Source organism: Euprymna scolopes, chromosome 25 (genome assembly GCF_053919585.1).
Source record: "Euprymna scolopes isolate OS-2025 chromosome 25, ASM5391958v1, whole genome shotgun sequence".
NCBI lineage: Eukaryota > Metazoa > Mollusca > Cephalopoda > Sepiida > Sepiolidae > Euprymna > Euprymna scolopes.
Window position 1 is genome coordinate 15,046,667 of NC_136506.1, and position 17,500 is coordinate 15,064,166.

The following is a 17,500-nucleotide window of genomic DNA, read 5'->3' on the forward strand; positions in this document are numbered from 1 at the left end:
TGGCTGTTGCGATACTGCAAATTATTTGCAAAGGATATCAAAAGAGGTGGAGAGTACTGGAAATCTCTATCGACATCATGTCACCCAGACTCCATGGAACACCACCGGTTGTTCTCAGATAAATCTTTGATGATGATTTGTGCAAAAACTCCTAGCGAGTGAATAACATCAATTATTACTATTTTTAGTATTAATAATATCATTTTCCGCTGTTCTGTTTTAAGCTTCATTTAATTGCTATAGCAAATGTAATGCTAATTACATAAAAGAGGTTTAGTTAACATTTCACGCTTTCTAAAAGCAAATTTATCATATAACTTTTGGAGCAATATCTTTATATATCATTGTTTATCGTGCATCAATTTTGCCAATATCTTCTTTTTGTTTTCCTTTGGGCTCTTCTCTCCCTAAGTTTCGATTCAAATCGGTTTTTGAAAATCCAACTCTCAAAAATGTGGACATTTTGGATTATTCCAAATGCTAACGAAAGTGACTTTTAGTTTTAGTTTCAAGTTCAACACAAAGACAACATCAGATGAAATGATAAAAAAATATTTTTTAATCGTTAAAGTTTTAGGAATTAGGCGAATGAATCTTCTAAAAATGGGTGAAGGGTGATAACGTATATATGAATATGAAATTACCTTAGTGTATTGTTATAAAAATATATAAAGTTAGAAAGTGTGTCCTTCGAGCTCGTTACTGAACTCCACACCAAAAACAAATGGCTGCTAACATGTCTTTGCTATATATGGCTATCAGGGGAGATCACCGCTGGCTACTTCCTGTTTAGGTGAGATTACTCTTAGCTACTTCTTATTCATGGGAGATTACCCCTTAGTCACTTCCTATTATGGCGAGATCATCCCTGGTTACTTCATGTTTATAGGAGATCACTCCTGGTTACTTCCTGAACAGGAACAGACAACAGGAAGTATACCTATACAAGATGCTTAAATTTAGCACTAGTTATGCCTTCACAGCAAATACAAGTGGTAGCTTGTCGTTAAGCTTAAACACTTGTCTATTTTCCTTAATCATTCATATATTAATTTCGGGTTTGTATTACAATCCACAGAGGTACGAAAAAGTTGCCAAAAAACAAAAACAAATATAAAACAAAGAAATGTTACCAAAGGCAAGATAAGTTATTTTTCTATTAAATTGAATAAACTTTTAGTGTTTTTATTTCATGTAAAATGTTTATTAAATTCGAAAAGGCAAGTAACATTGAACGCTACAAAAGAACAAGGAAAAATAGCTGCAATGTCTTTGAAGTCTCGGCAAAGACTTCAAAATAAGAAATAAAACAAAATGGTGGTAGAAACCCACCCAATAAATGTTACCGTGACATTAATGTTTCTAAGACCATTTTGTTTTATTTCTTATTTTGAAGTGATTATCTAGGCTTCAAAGATGTAAAGAGACATTGCACCTATTTTTTTTTTCTTTGTTAGCGTTCAATATTATTTGTTTTTCGAACCGATTACACATTTTTCATGAAATAAAAACACTAAGAATTTATTCAGTTAGGTAGAAAAGTAACTCATCTTGCCTTTGATAACATTTATTTGTTATATATTTGTTTTTTTGACAACTTTTTCATATCTTTGTGGATTGCAAAAAAAAAAAAAAAAAAAAAGAATCTAATTTCATTTTCCTTTATGACTTCCATACATTGAATATATTACGTTATTCTAATTAGTTGCACTGAATGGAATCAACCAGGGTTGCCTCTGTATGCAACATATGCATTGACAAACCGATTCCTATTAGATTATTACCAAAGTTAAGCAACATTGAACACTAACCAGGTGACTATTTGAGAGGACAAGCCTTTTTTTAATACTTATTTTCCCTCCAAACGAGGTATCTTACCACTCGGACGTAAAAAGCTACTATTTGGAATTGTGTCTAACAGAGAACTGTGACGAGGTGAGCAGCGATATGTCTGTTCACATTACATTTAAACTTCTGCGGGTTTGTACAGACAGAGAAGAAGGAAACAGGAAGAGATTTCCAAATCTAGCCGTCTGAAGGAAGAAACTATTAGATTAGAAGGCCACTGCGATCTAGAGACCTCAATAGTGAAGGGGATGAGATTTTTTTTGCATATCAAATTAGTTGGTAGTATGTGCATCGAGAGGACACAAGTGCTATGTGTTCATCGGAGCACATTCCATTAAAGTACTTGCAAAACAGGCGCAGGGATGCAGAATTGTGGTGATGGGACAGAGGTTGGAGCTTGGCCGATGGTGTGGAACCTATTAGATTTGAGATTTTAGTATGAGCCGACGTGTATTAAGGTGCTGTATGTATGAAAACATTATGGATTTGTGTGTAGCATTCCACCAATTTGTTTGTTTACACTGCACCTGATGGTGGTAGTCTCACTCTTTCTTTTTTTTATTTTGCTTCAATTTAACTTGAGTGATTACTTTACAAATAAATTCAAGCGGCACTCATGCTGTTATTGGAATCATTTATATATTAATTTCATTTTATTAAGTCACTTAAATTTAATGATTTAAAAAAAGGTTTCAAGCAATCTCTTATGATATAGTAACATAGAGGTGGTGTATAGATAATGGGTTAGCGATGTGTATTGATGAATTTTTATTATGGTGAAATCAGATGGTCTGAAAAAAAAAACTCGACTGAGCTCCAATCTCTTGTTTCTTCCTATATGGCATTCACAACGAGAACTCGTCCTATCACAGCAACTAGCATCACATAGAATGTCTTTCCTATAACTTTGCATCTGTGGAACACATTACCACGGAATGCCCCCTTCCTACAGACTACAACGTGGTCGTTTTCAGATCCATTGTCAGAATTCACTTGTCGAAAACCATACTCATAAATAATCGGACTTTGTTCATTCCATTCATTATTTTCGGTTCTCTCACAACATTCTTCATCTTTCAATTGACAATATCCATCTCATTACTCCTCGTCCTCGAGTGGCTTTTGGCCTTGTCAAATGATGATCCAATCTGGCAAGGCCTTAGAACCAATAATGATATAAAGTCAGTGTTGCAACTAATACGATTCTTAATTTAGCAATTTTCTTTTTAGTTTCATACACCTTTGAGGTTGTCGAGTTCATTTGTCCCGACTCTTTTGAATTGCATTTAAAAAAAATAATAACATAAAAAAGTAATATACTGAATTCAGGTAAAAAAAACAAAACAAAAATAAATAAATAAAGCCATAGAAAAAAAAGTGCCTCCAGCTGACTACCATCTGACTGTCTTCAAGTCCAACGTAAACAAGTTCTTGATGAACCGTCCTCCTAAGTAATCCAGTTTACAAAATTCACATTACTTAGGTTTACTACGCTATAATCACATTGACTAATGTATACCCATTAACGCTTATCCTTGAGTGGCCTCCGGGCCTTGATAAGTGGTGATTCCTGTGTAAAAAAAACAACAAACAAATATTAACTGACAAAATTTCACAAATCTAAATATTCGAACAAAAACTTTGAATTGAATTTATTTCTCAGCCACTATAGATTCCGTCGAAACATCTGTTCTCGTTAGTTTACCAAAGTTAAGCAACCTTGAGACTGGTCAGTACAAGATCGATGACTATTCTGAAATGCTATACGTATGTGAAACGACAACAATACATTCCTTGTAAATACTAACGTCATCAAATGTCGACCCATTTAGTCAACAATGATTACAGGAAACAAGTAAGAGAGTTTGATCATGGCTTTTGTACGGAGTTTTCTTTTGAAAAAAAAACATCTGGTGGAAGAGTGTTGGATATTTTTCCACTGCACTTCTGAAAGAAAAACACAAAATGAGATGACAACTCTTTGCTGTAGACGTGATTTTGACTGGTAAATTCTTACATTTGTTTCTAAAAACTGACATTTTTCTCATACTTTATTACTGAACTTTTTTTGCTTAGAATTTATTACTGAACTTTTTTGCTCAGACTTTATTACTGGACTTTTTTTTTGCTCAGAATTTATTACCGAACTTTTTTGCTCAGAATTTATTACTGGACTTTTTTTGCTCAGAATTTATTACTGGACTTTTTTTGCTCAGAATTATTACTGGACTTTTTTGCTCAGAATTTATTACTGGACTTTTTTGCTCAGAATTTATTACTGAACTTTTGCTCAGAATTTATTACTGGACGTTTTTGCTCAGAATTTATTACTGGACTTGTTTTGCTCAGAATTTATTACTGGACTTTTTTGCTCAGAATTTATTACTGGACTTTTTTGCTCAGAATTTATTACTGGACTTTTTTTGCTCAGAATTTATTACTGGACATTTTTTGGCTCAGAATTTATTACTGGACTTTTTTGCTCAGAATTTATTACTGGACTTTTTTTGTTCAGAATTTATTACTGGACTTTTTTTGCTCAGAATTTATTACTGAAATTCTTGCTCAGAATTCATTACTGGACTTTTTTGCTCAGAATTTATTATTGGTATATTTTCTCAGACTTTATTACTGGACTTTTTGCTCAGAATTTATTACTGGACTTTTGTGTTCAGAATTTATTACTGGACTGTTTTGTGTTCAGAATTTATTACTGGATTGTTTTGTGTTGAATTTATTACTGGGCATTTATTTCTAACTCTATTATTGTTCTTTTTTCTATGATTTCATTACTTGACTTTTTTTAAATATTATTTTTGGCCTTTTTTTCTGAGACTTTAGTACTGACCTATTATTGATTTCATTAGTGGCCTTTTTTATTTTATTATTGGACACGTTTTCTCTGATTTCATCCCCCATAATTAAAATTGCTATATTCATGCATTTAAGAATTGTTATCTTTTTGTAGGCTTACAGGGTTTGGCGAAAATTCTAATATTAGTAAAATATATGTAAACGAAAGCACTGCACCAGCATCTATAAGAGTTGTGAGCATGAATTGCTGTTCGACATTCTTACCCTTTTCCCCAAAGAAAATATTGGCTAAGATGTTTAGTTAAACAAAACAAGATGAAGATAGTAGCCCAAAAGATATAATATACATAAAATAGATATCAGAATAATCTCTTTTGCTTTTTACAAAACTTAACAAAAAGGAAGTTAATTTAGCTATATTAGTTTTTGCTAATAAATATATACAGGGTGACCCCAAAAAACGAGCCCCAACTCTAATTAGTAAAGTGTACACGGGGCCGGGTTTTTTTTTGGTCACCCTGTAATAGATGTGTGAAAGAGTGTTTAAAAGTAAAAGATACAAAGAAAATTTCGGACAGAGTGTTTTTGTATATATGGGAGTAAGATATATATATATATATATATATATATATATATATATATATATATATATATATATATATATATAAACAATACTAATTAGAATAGGCAACAATTAACGATAAACATATTTATTCGATATTCCGTTGCTATTAAGAAAGTTTTTCACGAAGAAACGAAATCTTGAATCAATATAAGCATGTTATTGTGTTAATTTTTGTCTTGCTCTAACTAGTACCTTTATGTGTTTATTATCGTACTCCTATATACACCAACACACAGATTTAAAAAAAAAATATTGTGTAGCTTAGATTAAAACTTTACTGACGTTTCAAGGATTACCCGATCATCAAATGTGCATTATTATTCGTCTGGATGTTTATATACATTATTTATTAAAACGTCTAGTATGTTATTAATGTGACCCCGCTGATTGGATAATCCATGAAAGTGCAGCAAAAAAAAATCCACATTTATGATCTATTATTGTTATAATGTCGCATCTGAAAGGGCGATGAGGTAATCATATGTTCGAGGCCTGCTGTCTTGATTCGGCTCAGTTCCGATTTTCAGAAGTGGATTTTAATGTATATACGTGGATATATACAGAATAGAGTTGCTATCCTGAGCCTAGAAATAACGTTTTGATAGAATTACTTTTTTTTGTAATATATCTACCTTTTTATCTATTGGAAAGAAAGAAAAAAAAAATAAACGTTTGCTCTATTAAGTAAATTTTTTTTTTATGTTATGACCATTTCTCCCCCGTTTGGCAGGTGTGAGAGATACGCACGAAAAAGCGGTTACTGCAAAACCTAAAATGCGTGATACAAATGCTGCTTCAGGTAAATATCCTTTGTTCCAATGGCTGCTTGCAACGAACATTAAACGGACTATTTTTTAAGTTGGGTAAAATAAGTATACACAAACACTGCACTAGCATTTCAGATAGTATACACTAAAGAGCTGAAGTTTATTTTTATATGTATATATATATATATGTGTGTGTGTGTGTGTGTGTGTGTGATAAAATATATATACATTAGAGTGTTTGCACATATGCAGATATGTTTCAATCCTAGATTTTGTAAGACTACTCCGAGTGGCCTGAAGAAATTTAGGATTGAAACACATCTGCACTTGCGTACCCACTTAAACGTATATATAATTTCACTTCTACTGTGTATTGAGCACTTTTAAAATGAATAGGTTTGTCCATAATATACATGGTGATGTTTAAAGGTTGCAGTTTGAGAAAAATGCAATTACAATTTAGTATATGATTTTATGTTGTTCCAATCCTAGATTTTGTAAAGTTACTTCGAGTGGCCTGAAGAAATTTAGGATTTTATTATGTTTTACTCTGACTTGAGCACTTCGAAATAAATACTGATAAATTTGTTCAATATATATATATATATATATATATATATATATATATATATATATATATATATATATATATATATATATAGAGAGAGAGAGAGAGAGAGAGAGAGAGAGTAATGTTTAAGAGTCAAATCAGGGAATAAGGCAAGAATAATTCAGTATTAAGTTCTACTTTATATTAAGCACTTTCGAAACAAATGCTGAAAAATTTGTACACACACACACACACACACACACACACATATATATATATATATGGTAATGTTTAAAGGTCGCGATCAGAGAAGAATGCAGCAAAACAGGAATTAAAAATGGTCTAACGTTTTTGGTTTTGTTAAATATTTCTAATTTAAAATTATTAATTAAACGAAGAATAATTTCGAATAAAAATCCGAGCTTCATTTTTAGATAAACATGACTTTACATCAAATTTGGCGGCCATTTTGTTTTAATTTAGCTCATGAAAATAATTTTGACACATTTCAAGCATTATGTTTTTCAAATTTGCATGCATAACAATAACTGGATTTTAAATGAATATGATTCCTCTTTTAGTACTATTTAACAATGACATAAATTTATTTCTTTGACACTTATATAGAATATTCCTACCGTTCTCTGCTGACAGCACTATTTAAACATTGCCATATATATATATATATATATATATATATATATATATATATATATATATATATATATATATATATATATATATTGAATAATAAAATGCACCTATTGTAGCATGTTTTATTTATGGCCAAGAACAATGTTATTTTTATAAGTTTTTATAATGTGCATTTATTCATAACAAATGTATGTTGTTGTTTTTTTTTAACTAAATGAACCAATTTTATTATGAAAAGAATAGCAGAATGCAATAAGTCAAATAAAATATACAAAAATTGTAGACCATCTATATATATTTCAATAGGTCCCTGGCAAATGGGAAAGAAGCACACCAGAATAGAAAATGAAATCTTCAGCGGAAATGTTCATTTTCCGAATCGCAAAAAACTTAGAACAGTTTTCGTTCATCTTATTATTGTTTCTTTGCATCTAGCTAAACGTAATCGCGTCAAGTAAGGAAATAAGAGAAAATATGAATATTAAGCGTTGATCTTCTCAATAAACATTTTGAATGCTAGTATTAATACATGTTTATAGTCCGTTTTTTCCTCCAAGGATTAAACTGTTATTAAGAACAGATTTAACGTACTTTAATATGACGTCGCCTCCCTTTTTGTGTGTCCGGATTTTTTTTTTTTTTTGTTTTAACGCTTTGATTATAGTGTTTAATTTATTTGGAATTTCTTTCTGAATTAATTTTATTTAGCGTTTGAATATCAAACATTAGATTCTAATTCATTTAAAAAGACAATCAAAAGATATTTCATCTATATACAGTCTGATTGCTTTGTCGAAGGTATACATGCATCAGAATTTGTATATCGGGTTGCCATGATTTAAAATTAAAGTGGCATAGACTTAAAGTTGTATTCGGAGGAAAACTATTAAAATGATAATTAAAATGATTATAATTTTTTATTATTATCTACAGTGTTATCATATTATGATCGCAATTTGAAGCATTCTTCTCTTTTCGGAGCTCTTCAATGTTTTAGTTTTTGAGTAAAAAAAATAGGAGACCTTACCTTTGCAACGACCCTCGTTTTAATTCACGAGTTTTCCCTCTTGATTAACTTGGTGTGTGTATATATATATATATATATATGATGATTGCAACGTCTTGTCAGACGAGTGCCACTCCCTCAGACATTTAAAATCCATGAGCCCAAATGCCTGAGGGAGTATCTATACAAATATGATGTTACAGAGTCTTAGCTTTGTACGACAGCTAAGTCTCTCTCTCGGTTCAAAATGTTGAGATCCAGCAACAAGCAAGAGCAAGATAGCCAGCAACAAATTAAACTGCAGACCAGCTTAATGCGGGTACTGGTCTTCCGCTTTATGGTTTTTTAAATCAGAGATTTGCTTCTCCTAGAAAGGTTGCCTTCACCACGGCTTACGGGAGCCCTCTCCACCCCAATACACATATACACACACAAATATACACGGTGCTAGTTGGCCGTTGACCCAGAAAAAGAGTTCATTCGCCCTTTGGAAGGTCTTGTTTTTAATCCTTCAGGGAAACTATATATATATATATAATTCTCCCTATCTTGGGTTGAGCATATTAGGAAGTGATATACAAATTACCATTAGCGTATTAAGCGATGCTATTTGTGTAAACAAATTGAGCTTAGGTATTTGGACAATGTCAAAACATTTTTAATTCACTGCCCGCTTAGCAGAAGCCGAATAGCGTAACGGCTAGAAGCTCCGACTCTCGTTCGGGATTCGATATATGTATGTACACATATGTATATTTATATATAAACTAAAAAAAAAAAATGTCTGCCTTAAACCACTAACCTAGTTTTAAAACAGATCCCTTGTTCGATAAAATGTATGCCCATTGGGTGATAGGAATGGGCGCGGTGGATACTAGAAAGCTGATTGGCTAACTAAATCCTCAATAGAAGACGACCATATAAAAACGATAAACAACCACAGAATTCGCGCATAAGCCTGAGGAATCATAGAGTGGTTGAAACGCCGAATATTCAGTGTAGCTTAATCGCCATATATATTTTATAAATTACTAACTAGCTCTACGCATAAATCTATACTTTCGTATATTAATTTTATGTGAATAAATGAAGTAGTTATATATATATATATATATATATATATATATAAGAATGAAAATTATTTAATTATAATTATATATATATATCATTATAATTAAATAATTTTCATTCTTTTATAGTTACAGACACGTGTAGATCATGCTTACGCAATCATCAGTGTAGGTAGTTTACAATTTCTGTTGGTAAAGAAATCCGAACTCAGCCACAAAGCCACCTTTGACTGTTTGTTTAGCCTTTACTCCTGGGCCACGAGAATGAAGAGAATTAATAACTAATAAACGCACAATTCGGGCGCAGACAATAGAAAATCCAAAGTGTTAGAACGTCGAAAATCGTGATCGTTGCATAAACGCTAGTCGACTGCCTCTTAGTTTATATTTCCCAGACAGAGCCTATCTTTAAATATTCTTAAAGATTATTGATATATAATAACTATTCTTTTGTACCTACAGACACTAGTGTTTTATACTTACGCAATCATCAGTATGGGAGGTTACAATTCCTGCCGGTCGGGAGATTCGAACCCAACCACGAAGCCACCTTAAATGTAACGTAAAATGTTCTTCTGCAAAATTTTTATTTTTCATCTATAAGAGAGAAAGACTACTATTAAAATCAGAATTTTTTAAAAATTTTTTAATACTTATCGGATGAATTTCTGTACAAAACAGATCTAGGAACACTGCCAGACATAAATTAAATTTGTGCGAAATTTGCACAAGATAGGCTCAGTGGTTTCGGAACATATGGAGAACGAACTATCGTACATACAAAGTAACTGTTATGTAATAGTAAAGGTAGGGGTACTTATAAACATGACTTTGCTCTTGGTTTTCAATAAAATATGTCTATGTTTAAACTTGCCTTTCGAAATATACACTTTCATATTTGTCAAAACTATGTATGTTTTACGGCACAGTTTTTAATTAATATTCTCATCTGCTAACTCTCTCTCTCTCTCTCTCTCTCTCTCTCTCTCTCTCTCTCAATCTTACTTTTCTTTTTAATTGATATTTCTTCTCCATAGGTTTTATTGTCTGTTTCGTTAGTCGTTTGATTGTTGATGTTAAATTGTTGTTTGGTTTGTCCTATGCTTTCATTTGATTTTCCATACAATTTCTCTATGGTCGGCTGCCATATTTCTATCGGACTGCAGCAATAGTACACACACGACATTATATATATTGTGAAGTCAGGTTAAGTTACTACTACTACTACTACTACTACTACTACTACTACTACTACTACTATTATTATTATTATTATTATTATTTGCTTTCACATTTTTAAAAACGTACATAGAAAAAGAAGTGAAACTTTATTTGTAAGAGAAATCAGTACGCCTGTGGAACTCTCTTCCGTTTGCCTGCTTCCCACCTGACTACAACTTGGATGTCTTCAAGTCCAACATAAACAAATTCCTGATAAACTGCTCCTTAAGTAAGACACTTTATCAGATCTCCATTACTAAGAATTACTACGATATTGTCCCATTGATTACTGTACACACAATAACCCTTATCCCTGAGTGGCCTCCGTGCCTTGATAAGTGGTGACTTCCATGTAAAAAAAACAAAAAACAAACAAACAAACAAAAAAACTAAAATTACAAATTACAAATACGAGTTATTCTTTGTGCCGATTTCGGTTTTCCTGTTATAATCGAAAAAGTTTTCCCTCGGACTTTAGCAATAACAATAATCGGACATTTTATAAATTGCTAGTGATGTGAAGTTTGTTTAGCTTAAAGTTCACATTTTTTAAAAACGTATACAGGAAAAGAAATAAAACTTTAGTTGTAAGAAAAACAAATATTTTAATAAGGATTTAATTTTTTTTTTAAATTGTTAAAACCAGACAAGTACATTTTTTTTGTTTTAATAAACACAATTGTTCATTATAATACTAGTACAAAAGAGAAAATAAAATACACACTTCCGGAATAAGAATCTTTTACGATTCGAATTAAAAAGCAAGTTTTCATGAACAATTATGTTTATTTAAAGAAAAAATAGCACTTGTCTTGTCTAAAAAATGCCTTTACATTTAACTTATAATCTAAACGATGCTTTTTAAACAGTGAACTTCCTATGTGAATATTTTTACATTCTTTGATTACAAATATGAGTTATTCCATCCTGCGCCAATTTCGGTTTTTTTTTCAGTCATAATTGAAGAATGCTACCATTCTATTAGTTTTTCGAGCGGGATTACACATTTTATTTTGGTACTTTTGCAGAATACAGACCTTGCAATTTTTTAGATAGGTTCTTCGAGTTAAATTAATCTTTATTGTATTTTTTGATTATTAAATTGTTAGGCGAAAGCACAGAACAACTGCATATGAATCATGAATAAGTATTAAACATATGAGTAAAAATAACACTAACACATTTTCTAAAGCCAAATGATATTTTCGTCGTGTTAAACGACATTCATCTTCTACAGCAAAGACTAAGGTTGTTTGACAGGACCAACATATCGGTTGGCTTTTGACATCAATTTGTTTCATGTGTATTCGCTATGCCATATATCAAATATTCCAGTCTGAAGTTTAGTTCACACACACACACACACATATAACTTAATTTACATATATATATATATATATATATATATATATATACATATGTAAATATTTATACACACATATATACATAAAAATATATCTATCCCCTCTCTCTCTCTCTCTCTCTCTCTCTCTCTATATATATATATATATATATATATATATACATATGTAAATACACGCGCATATATACGAGAATATCTATCTATCTATCTATCTATATATATATATATATATATATATATATATATATATATATATATATAGGCAGCAAGTCATTATTCAAGCACCTCTGATTGAACACGACAGAGTTATCCTTTTATATATATATATGTAGAGAGAGAGAGAGAGAGAGAGAGAGAGAGAGAGAGAGAGGGGGGGGGAGAGAGAGAGAAAAGTTAATATGAGTTTCACAGTTTAAGTTTTTATGTATAAAAAAATTTCCAATCTTTTATGGGTTAAGTTTATATTAAAATTAGTTCTATATTAAAATACTATTTCTTTAACGTGCTTAAGGTACACTATTTTTTTAATTGATGAAATTTATTTTATTTCCAAAGGGAAAAGCACTTAGAAATTTTGAATGTTTAAACTATTTCGATGATAGATAAGACATTCACGGTATTATTTAGATGACTGCTCGCATTTTAGTGTTATTTTCGCAACGTTTCCGTCGATGTAATTTCCAATCCTTAAGTTGGAATCAGTATCTTTATGGAACTTCAAACGTTGTACTTTATTTAATCCCCGAGGGTAACATGCTCTCAGTCCGTGAATCATAATCAGGTAGAAGTCTAAAGTAATTCGCAATTGTATTCTTAGTATCTTCAACCCCCAAGTACGTCCAAGGATGGAATATTGCTGCCATATCTGGACAGGAGCTGCTAAAAACAGCCTATCCTGCCTTGACAGAGTACAAAATAGACTTCGTGGCTTAGTGAGGGATGCCCTTTTCTCTACCCTGCACCTCTCTCCCACAGAAGAGACGTTGCGAGCCTATCCTTGTTTTATCGTTATTTCCATGACAGGTGCTCGTCTGAACTCCAATCTCTGCCCCCCCTCTCGCCAATCTTTCACGAAAAACATCCGTCTAGCTGAATCCACTGTGAAAAATTTCCCCCACTCTTTATCTGTGCCTAAATCAAAACGTGGATTCCATGAACAAAGCTTCTTTTTTAGAACTGCACGCTTGTGGAACTCTGTTCCGTCCGCCTGCTTCCCACCTGACTACAACTTGGATGTGTTCAAGTCCAACACAACCAAATTCCTAATGAATCGCCCTCTTAAGTAAACACTTCATTAAATCTCCACACTAACGTACTGTACTTGCAATAACCCTTATCCCTGAGTGGCTTCCGGGCCTTGATAAGTGGTGACCACCGTGTAAAAGAAAACACACAAAAGTGTTATATAGAACTAAATTGTTCATAATACTTTATCCGTTACGTCACAGGTGATATACAACATAAGGATGTAGATGTTATGAAAGGAATCAGTATTTTTTTTAAATAATCAATAATCGATAACTAAAAAGAATTGTTATTTTGTTAGAAAAAAGATAAAATTTAGTAACTAAAAAATAACTTACATCTCATTGTAACTTAATCCTTGCTTGACCTTCAGCTCATGATCTATTAAATGTTCTGCATGAAGTATGTTTGTTGTTTTGTAAAATTAATTGTAAACTTTTTTCTCATGAAAATATCAATGTGATAAACGTCTACTACTATTACTACTTCAAATCAAAAACCCAGCTCGTCTCATAAGAATGCTGCCATGTAATGAAAATCAGAACAATAAAACAAGAAATAAAAGTCAGACCAAACTTTCTTTGAGAGAAGCCTTGCCATTGGCTAATGGAAACATTAACCTGTTGGAGAGAATAACAATCAATCTGATTAGTTAGTTAATTAGACTAAACACCAGGTGTATATATAAAAATATCCGGTAAGTAACATAAACTCCATGGATTTTAATCTGATAGTTCTCCCGTAGGGATGAAACGCGGAAACCTCAGTGTAACTTAATTGACATAAATATATTTTCATTTACGGGGGTTGTGGTCAATCAGTTGAGTTGTTGTCAAGTTTGTTCGTCAATGTCGTTTCCTAACCTTCAGTTTGCTTTCTGCTGTCTTCTCTTTTCCTTCACTCTTGCTTAAAGGAGTATCTTGTTACTTCATCAGAGTTATCAGTAAGCGAGCGCATCTGCCCCATGGAACAAATTGCCGCGGGACTGATTCCCTGTTGATTACAACTTGGTCTTCTTCAAATCCAATGTTACCAAATTTCGATCATGGACTGCTGAAAAAGTAATCGAATAGAGATAGTAGAAAATGGAGAAAAGCTTTACTTTCAACACCCTCATAACTCTCCCGTCTCTGATTTTGTCCTTTAGTCCTCACATTCCATGAGCGATGTTTCTGACAGAACGGGATGGATTGCTGTTTTTACCTTGAAATAATATTTCTTTTAGCTTCTTACATTACATGGCTTCATGCCGTGTCTGGGGCGATTTCCATTAAAAAAAAAGCAGTGTGTACTATTAATCAATGTTAATACTCCCAAAGTGCTCAGAATTTATTAAGCTATCATTCATCCTAGTTTTCTTAATCCTTATCCTTGAATATATCTTGGCCTTTACATGCGTTGACCTCTATAAAACAAAAATTCAGTTATGTTTATAGCAATTAAAATTATTTTGCTATCATTCTGGAGTAAGCTCAGTGAACTTCTGCCATTCCTAACAAGCAGAGCTTTAACACTGTCGACCAAGGAAATATTCTGTTAGGCATCTTTAAGTAGTTTGATAATATACAAAAGCGACACCTAGCCAGTGAGAGTTGAGGATATCCGTTGCATGAGGAAAAATGACACGAGGATAATATAATAAATATGTAATATGAATCTCCCACATACACGCACACACACACATATATATATATATATATATATATATATATATATATATATATAAGTAATCAATCTCAATCGCTACTTAATTGGCTGAAAAATGCGAGGCTCGCTCTTTGTTTATAAACAAAGCGGTTAGAGCACTGTAAAAGTGGTGGACGGATGTTTCTTTAAATAGATAGTTGGCGAGATTATTTACGGGCGCCGCTCCCATGGGTCGATCGGTAGAACTACTGTCAACGCGATGGTTCTAGGTTCAATCCTCGGCTTGGAAGAGGTGCTGGTCTAACGACACTGATGAGTTGTGATACAACGAAACAGGACTGTATGTCGATGACTACATATATATATATATATATATATATATATATACACACACACATGCAAGCATACATACACAGAGACATATATACATGCATGCACATACACAAGTACAGGTACACACGCACACATGAACATATGCACAAGCACACGTACACACGCACGCACAAACATATACACGTACACACACAAATTGTCCAAGAGATTAGTTTCGTATGTCTGCTTTAAGATTTGTTCTTCTATCTTCTGAGATGACATTTTCAGATTTGAAACTCATGAAAACTTTTAATCACCCGCCAAAAAACAAAACAAAAAAAAAACAAAACAAAATCAGGCAGTAGATGTTGTGACAGAATGTCAACGAATGACTGTTGTAAAAATAACTGTACATTTGCTCTTTCTGCAGATAACAATCCTGAGTAACTAAGATTCTAATTTTAGCTCATGAAGAACCAGTGTTTTTGTAGAAAATAAGATTTCCTGTTTTAGTAACAAAAAAAAAAAAAAGAAAATTTTACTTCCTACTAAAATTTTTAAACATAACGAAACTTTCACAAGAGAGTTTGTAATTGAAGTAAAAAAATGTTAGGGCGTTTGATACTACCAAAGCAGGCTCTCTGAAGATACTGGTTTCCTGACCAAAAAATGCACCAAACATTGATATTTTTTTCTTTTTCTTTCTTTCCCTTTATAAAACTTAATCATGTTCTGCAAAGTCCCAAACAAAAACAACACTTTTCTTATTTATTTATTTATTTATTTATTTGCGGACTGTTATCAACACCTTAACAGTTGTTGTTGAACCACATTTCAGCCAACTCATCCTCAGTCCTTCTTCAGGGATAGGAATGCTGAATCTTGTAACTCTATCCCCAGTAATTACCGCCTTCCATAGTTGTTGTTGTCTCATCCCGTTTTCGTGAAAAAAAAATAACATATAACAATTATTACATTACATTTTCACCCCAAACAAGGCACGTTGCCACTTTGATGTAGGGAGTTACTATCAGGGATCAAAGTTGCAGGGGTACTATGTAGGGAGTTTAGCACAAAATGTCTGTTCACATTACGCTTGAACTTCTGCATGTCAGTACAGTTGGGGAAGCAGGAAACCGGAAGAGAATTCCAAAGTCCTGCAGTTTTGGGGAAGAAGCTTTTAGAGTAAAAGGCTTTTTTTTACATCTAGGGATCGCAACTGTGTAGGGTGGGACTTTGCTGCTTATTGGGTTTGTCGGGGGTATTTTCCTCGAGAGGGTAGAAGGGCTTGTAGTTGAGCAGAGCATCCACCATTAAAATAGTTGTAAACCAGGCAGAGGGATACAACATTTCGTTGGTGGAACAGGGGCTTTCTTTTGCAAAACAATCAAACATTTAAATGCTTGATGATATGAAGAAGTTGCAGTGTTAAACCTTTTTTCCGAAAAATCCTTCCGGACCGAAAGCATTTTTTATTTTTGTCCCAGTCCAGGATGCCCTTTTATAAGTATCTGAAATTTTCTCCTTATTAATAAAAAACGATCTTTTATCTAACTTTGTCCTTGTTGGGAAGTAAGTAAAAAGAGGCTCACATTTTTAAGGTTTATATAACGACCTATTTAATTGCTTCTCCACGAAGGCAGTTTTATCGGCAAGCCGGTTTTTAATGTGCAGGGGTGGAGATCGGTTATGTTGACATTTTTAGTTTTAAGATGGCTAACATTGAAACGATATTATCTTAACCAAATTATATCGGGGGGTATTAGAAGGCTATCACAAGGCAAGAAATCGAAAGTAATTGATGTTGAGAAGGGAAGACAAAAACAAGTAATTTTATATATATATATACTTGGACTTCCGGTTCGTTGACTGTCATGGCTCTTGTAGGCTACGACGTTGTTTGGCTGTGGAATTATATATATATATATATATATATATATATATATATATATAGTCTTGCACGGGATTGAATGTTTTACAAAATACTTTAATTTTCATCGAAATCGGTAAAATCACCCATTTCTCAATCAAATCGATCGATTGTAAGCTCTAGTTGGGAAGTCACCCCAGTGCACCGGGAAGAAGCTCACATATCTCCCCACAGTGACTTAGTCCATAATTCATTGTAGTCTACATTGCAAATTCTCAAATGTACTTGCGATGTTAGGCTGTATAAGAGTGTTAACTTTGGTAAAAAAAATCAGATTGCTTCTTCTTTAATCGAACTTCTTTTGATTATTGATTTTCAATACTTATCGGAGACATTCCAATACAAAACCCATATAAGAACACTCCCAGGCACAATATACATTTGTGTCAAGTTTATAAAAAAAATGTGCCCAGCCGTTTTGGAGTCCATAGGGAACTCACACTCGCAC

The 17,500-nt window shown here is 32.6% G+C and overlaps 1 protein-coding gene across 19 annotated transcripts in view; it reads left to right on the plus strand.

Annotated features, from left to right (window-relative positions):
- The window catches only part of LOC145247280 (suppressor of lurcher protein 1-like), a 1,714,203-nt gene that overhangs the window by 1,274,877 nt on the left and 421,826 nt on the right, over positions 1-17,500 (plus strand). For 8 of the 19 annotated variants that reach the window (XM_080108885.1, XM_080108889.1, XM_080108890.1 and 5 more), the window contains one exon: positions 6,018-6,086. The exons of the other annotated variants lie outside the window; for them this stretch is intronic. In XM_080108885.1, the coding sequence (XP_079965011.1) occupies positions 6,018-6,086 (69 nt within the window). The remainder of the gene's footprint in view (positions 1-6,017; positions 6,087-17,500) is intronic. 19 annotated transcript variants of the gene reach the window in all.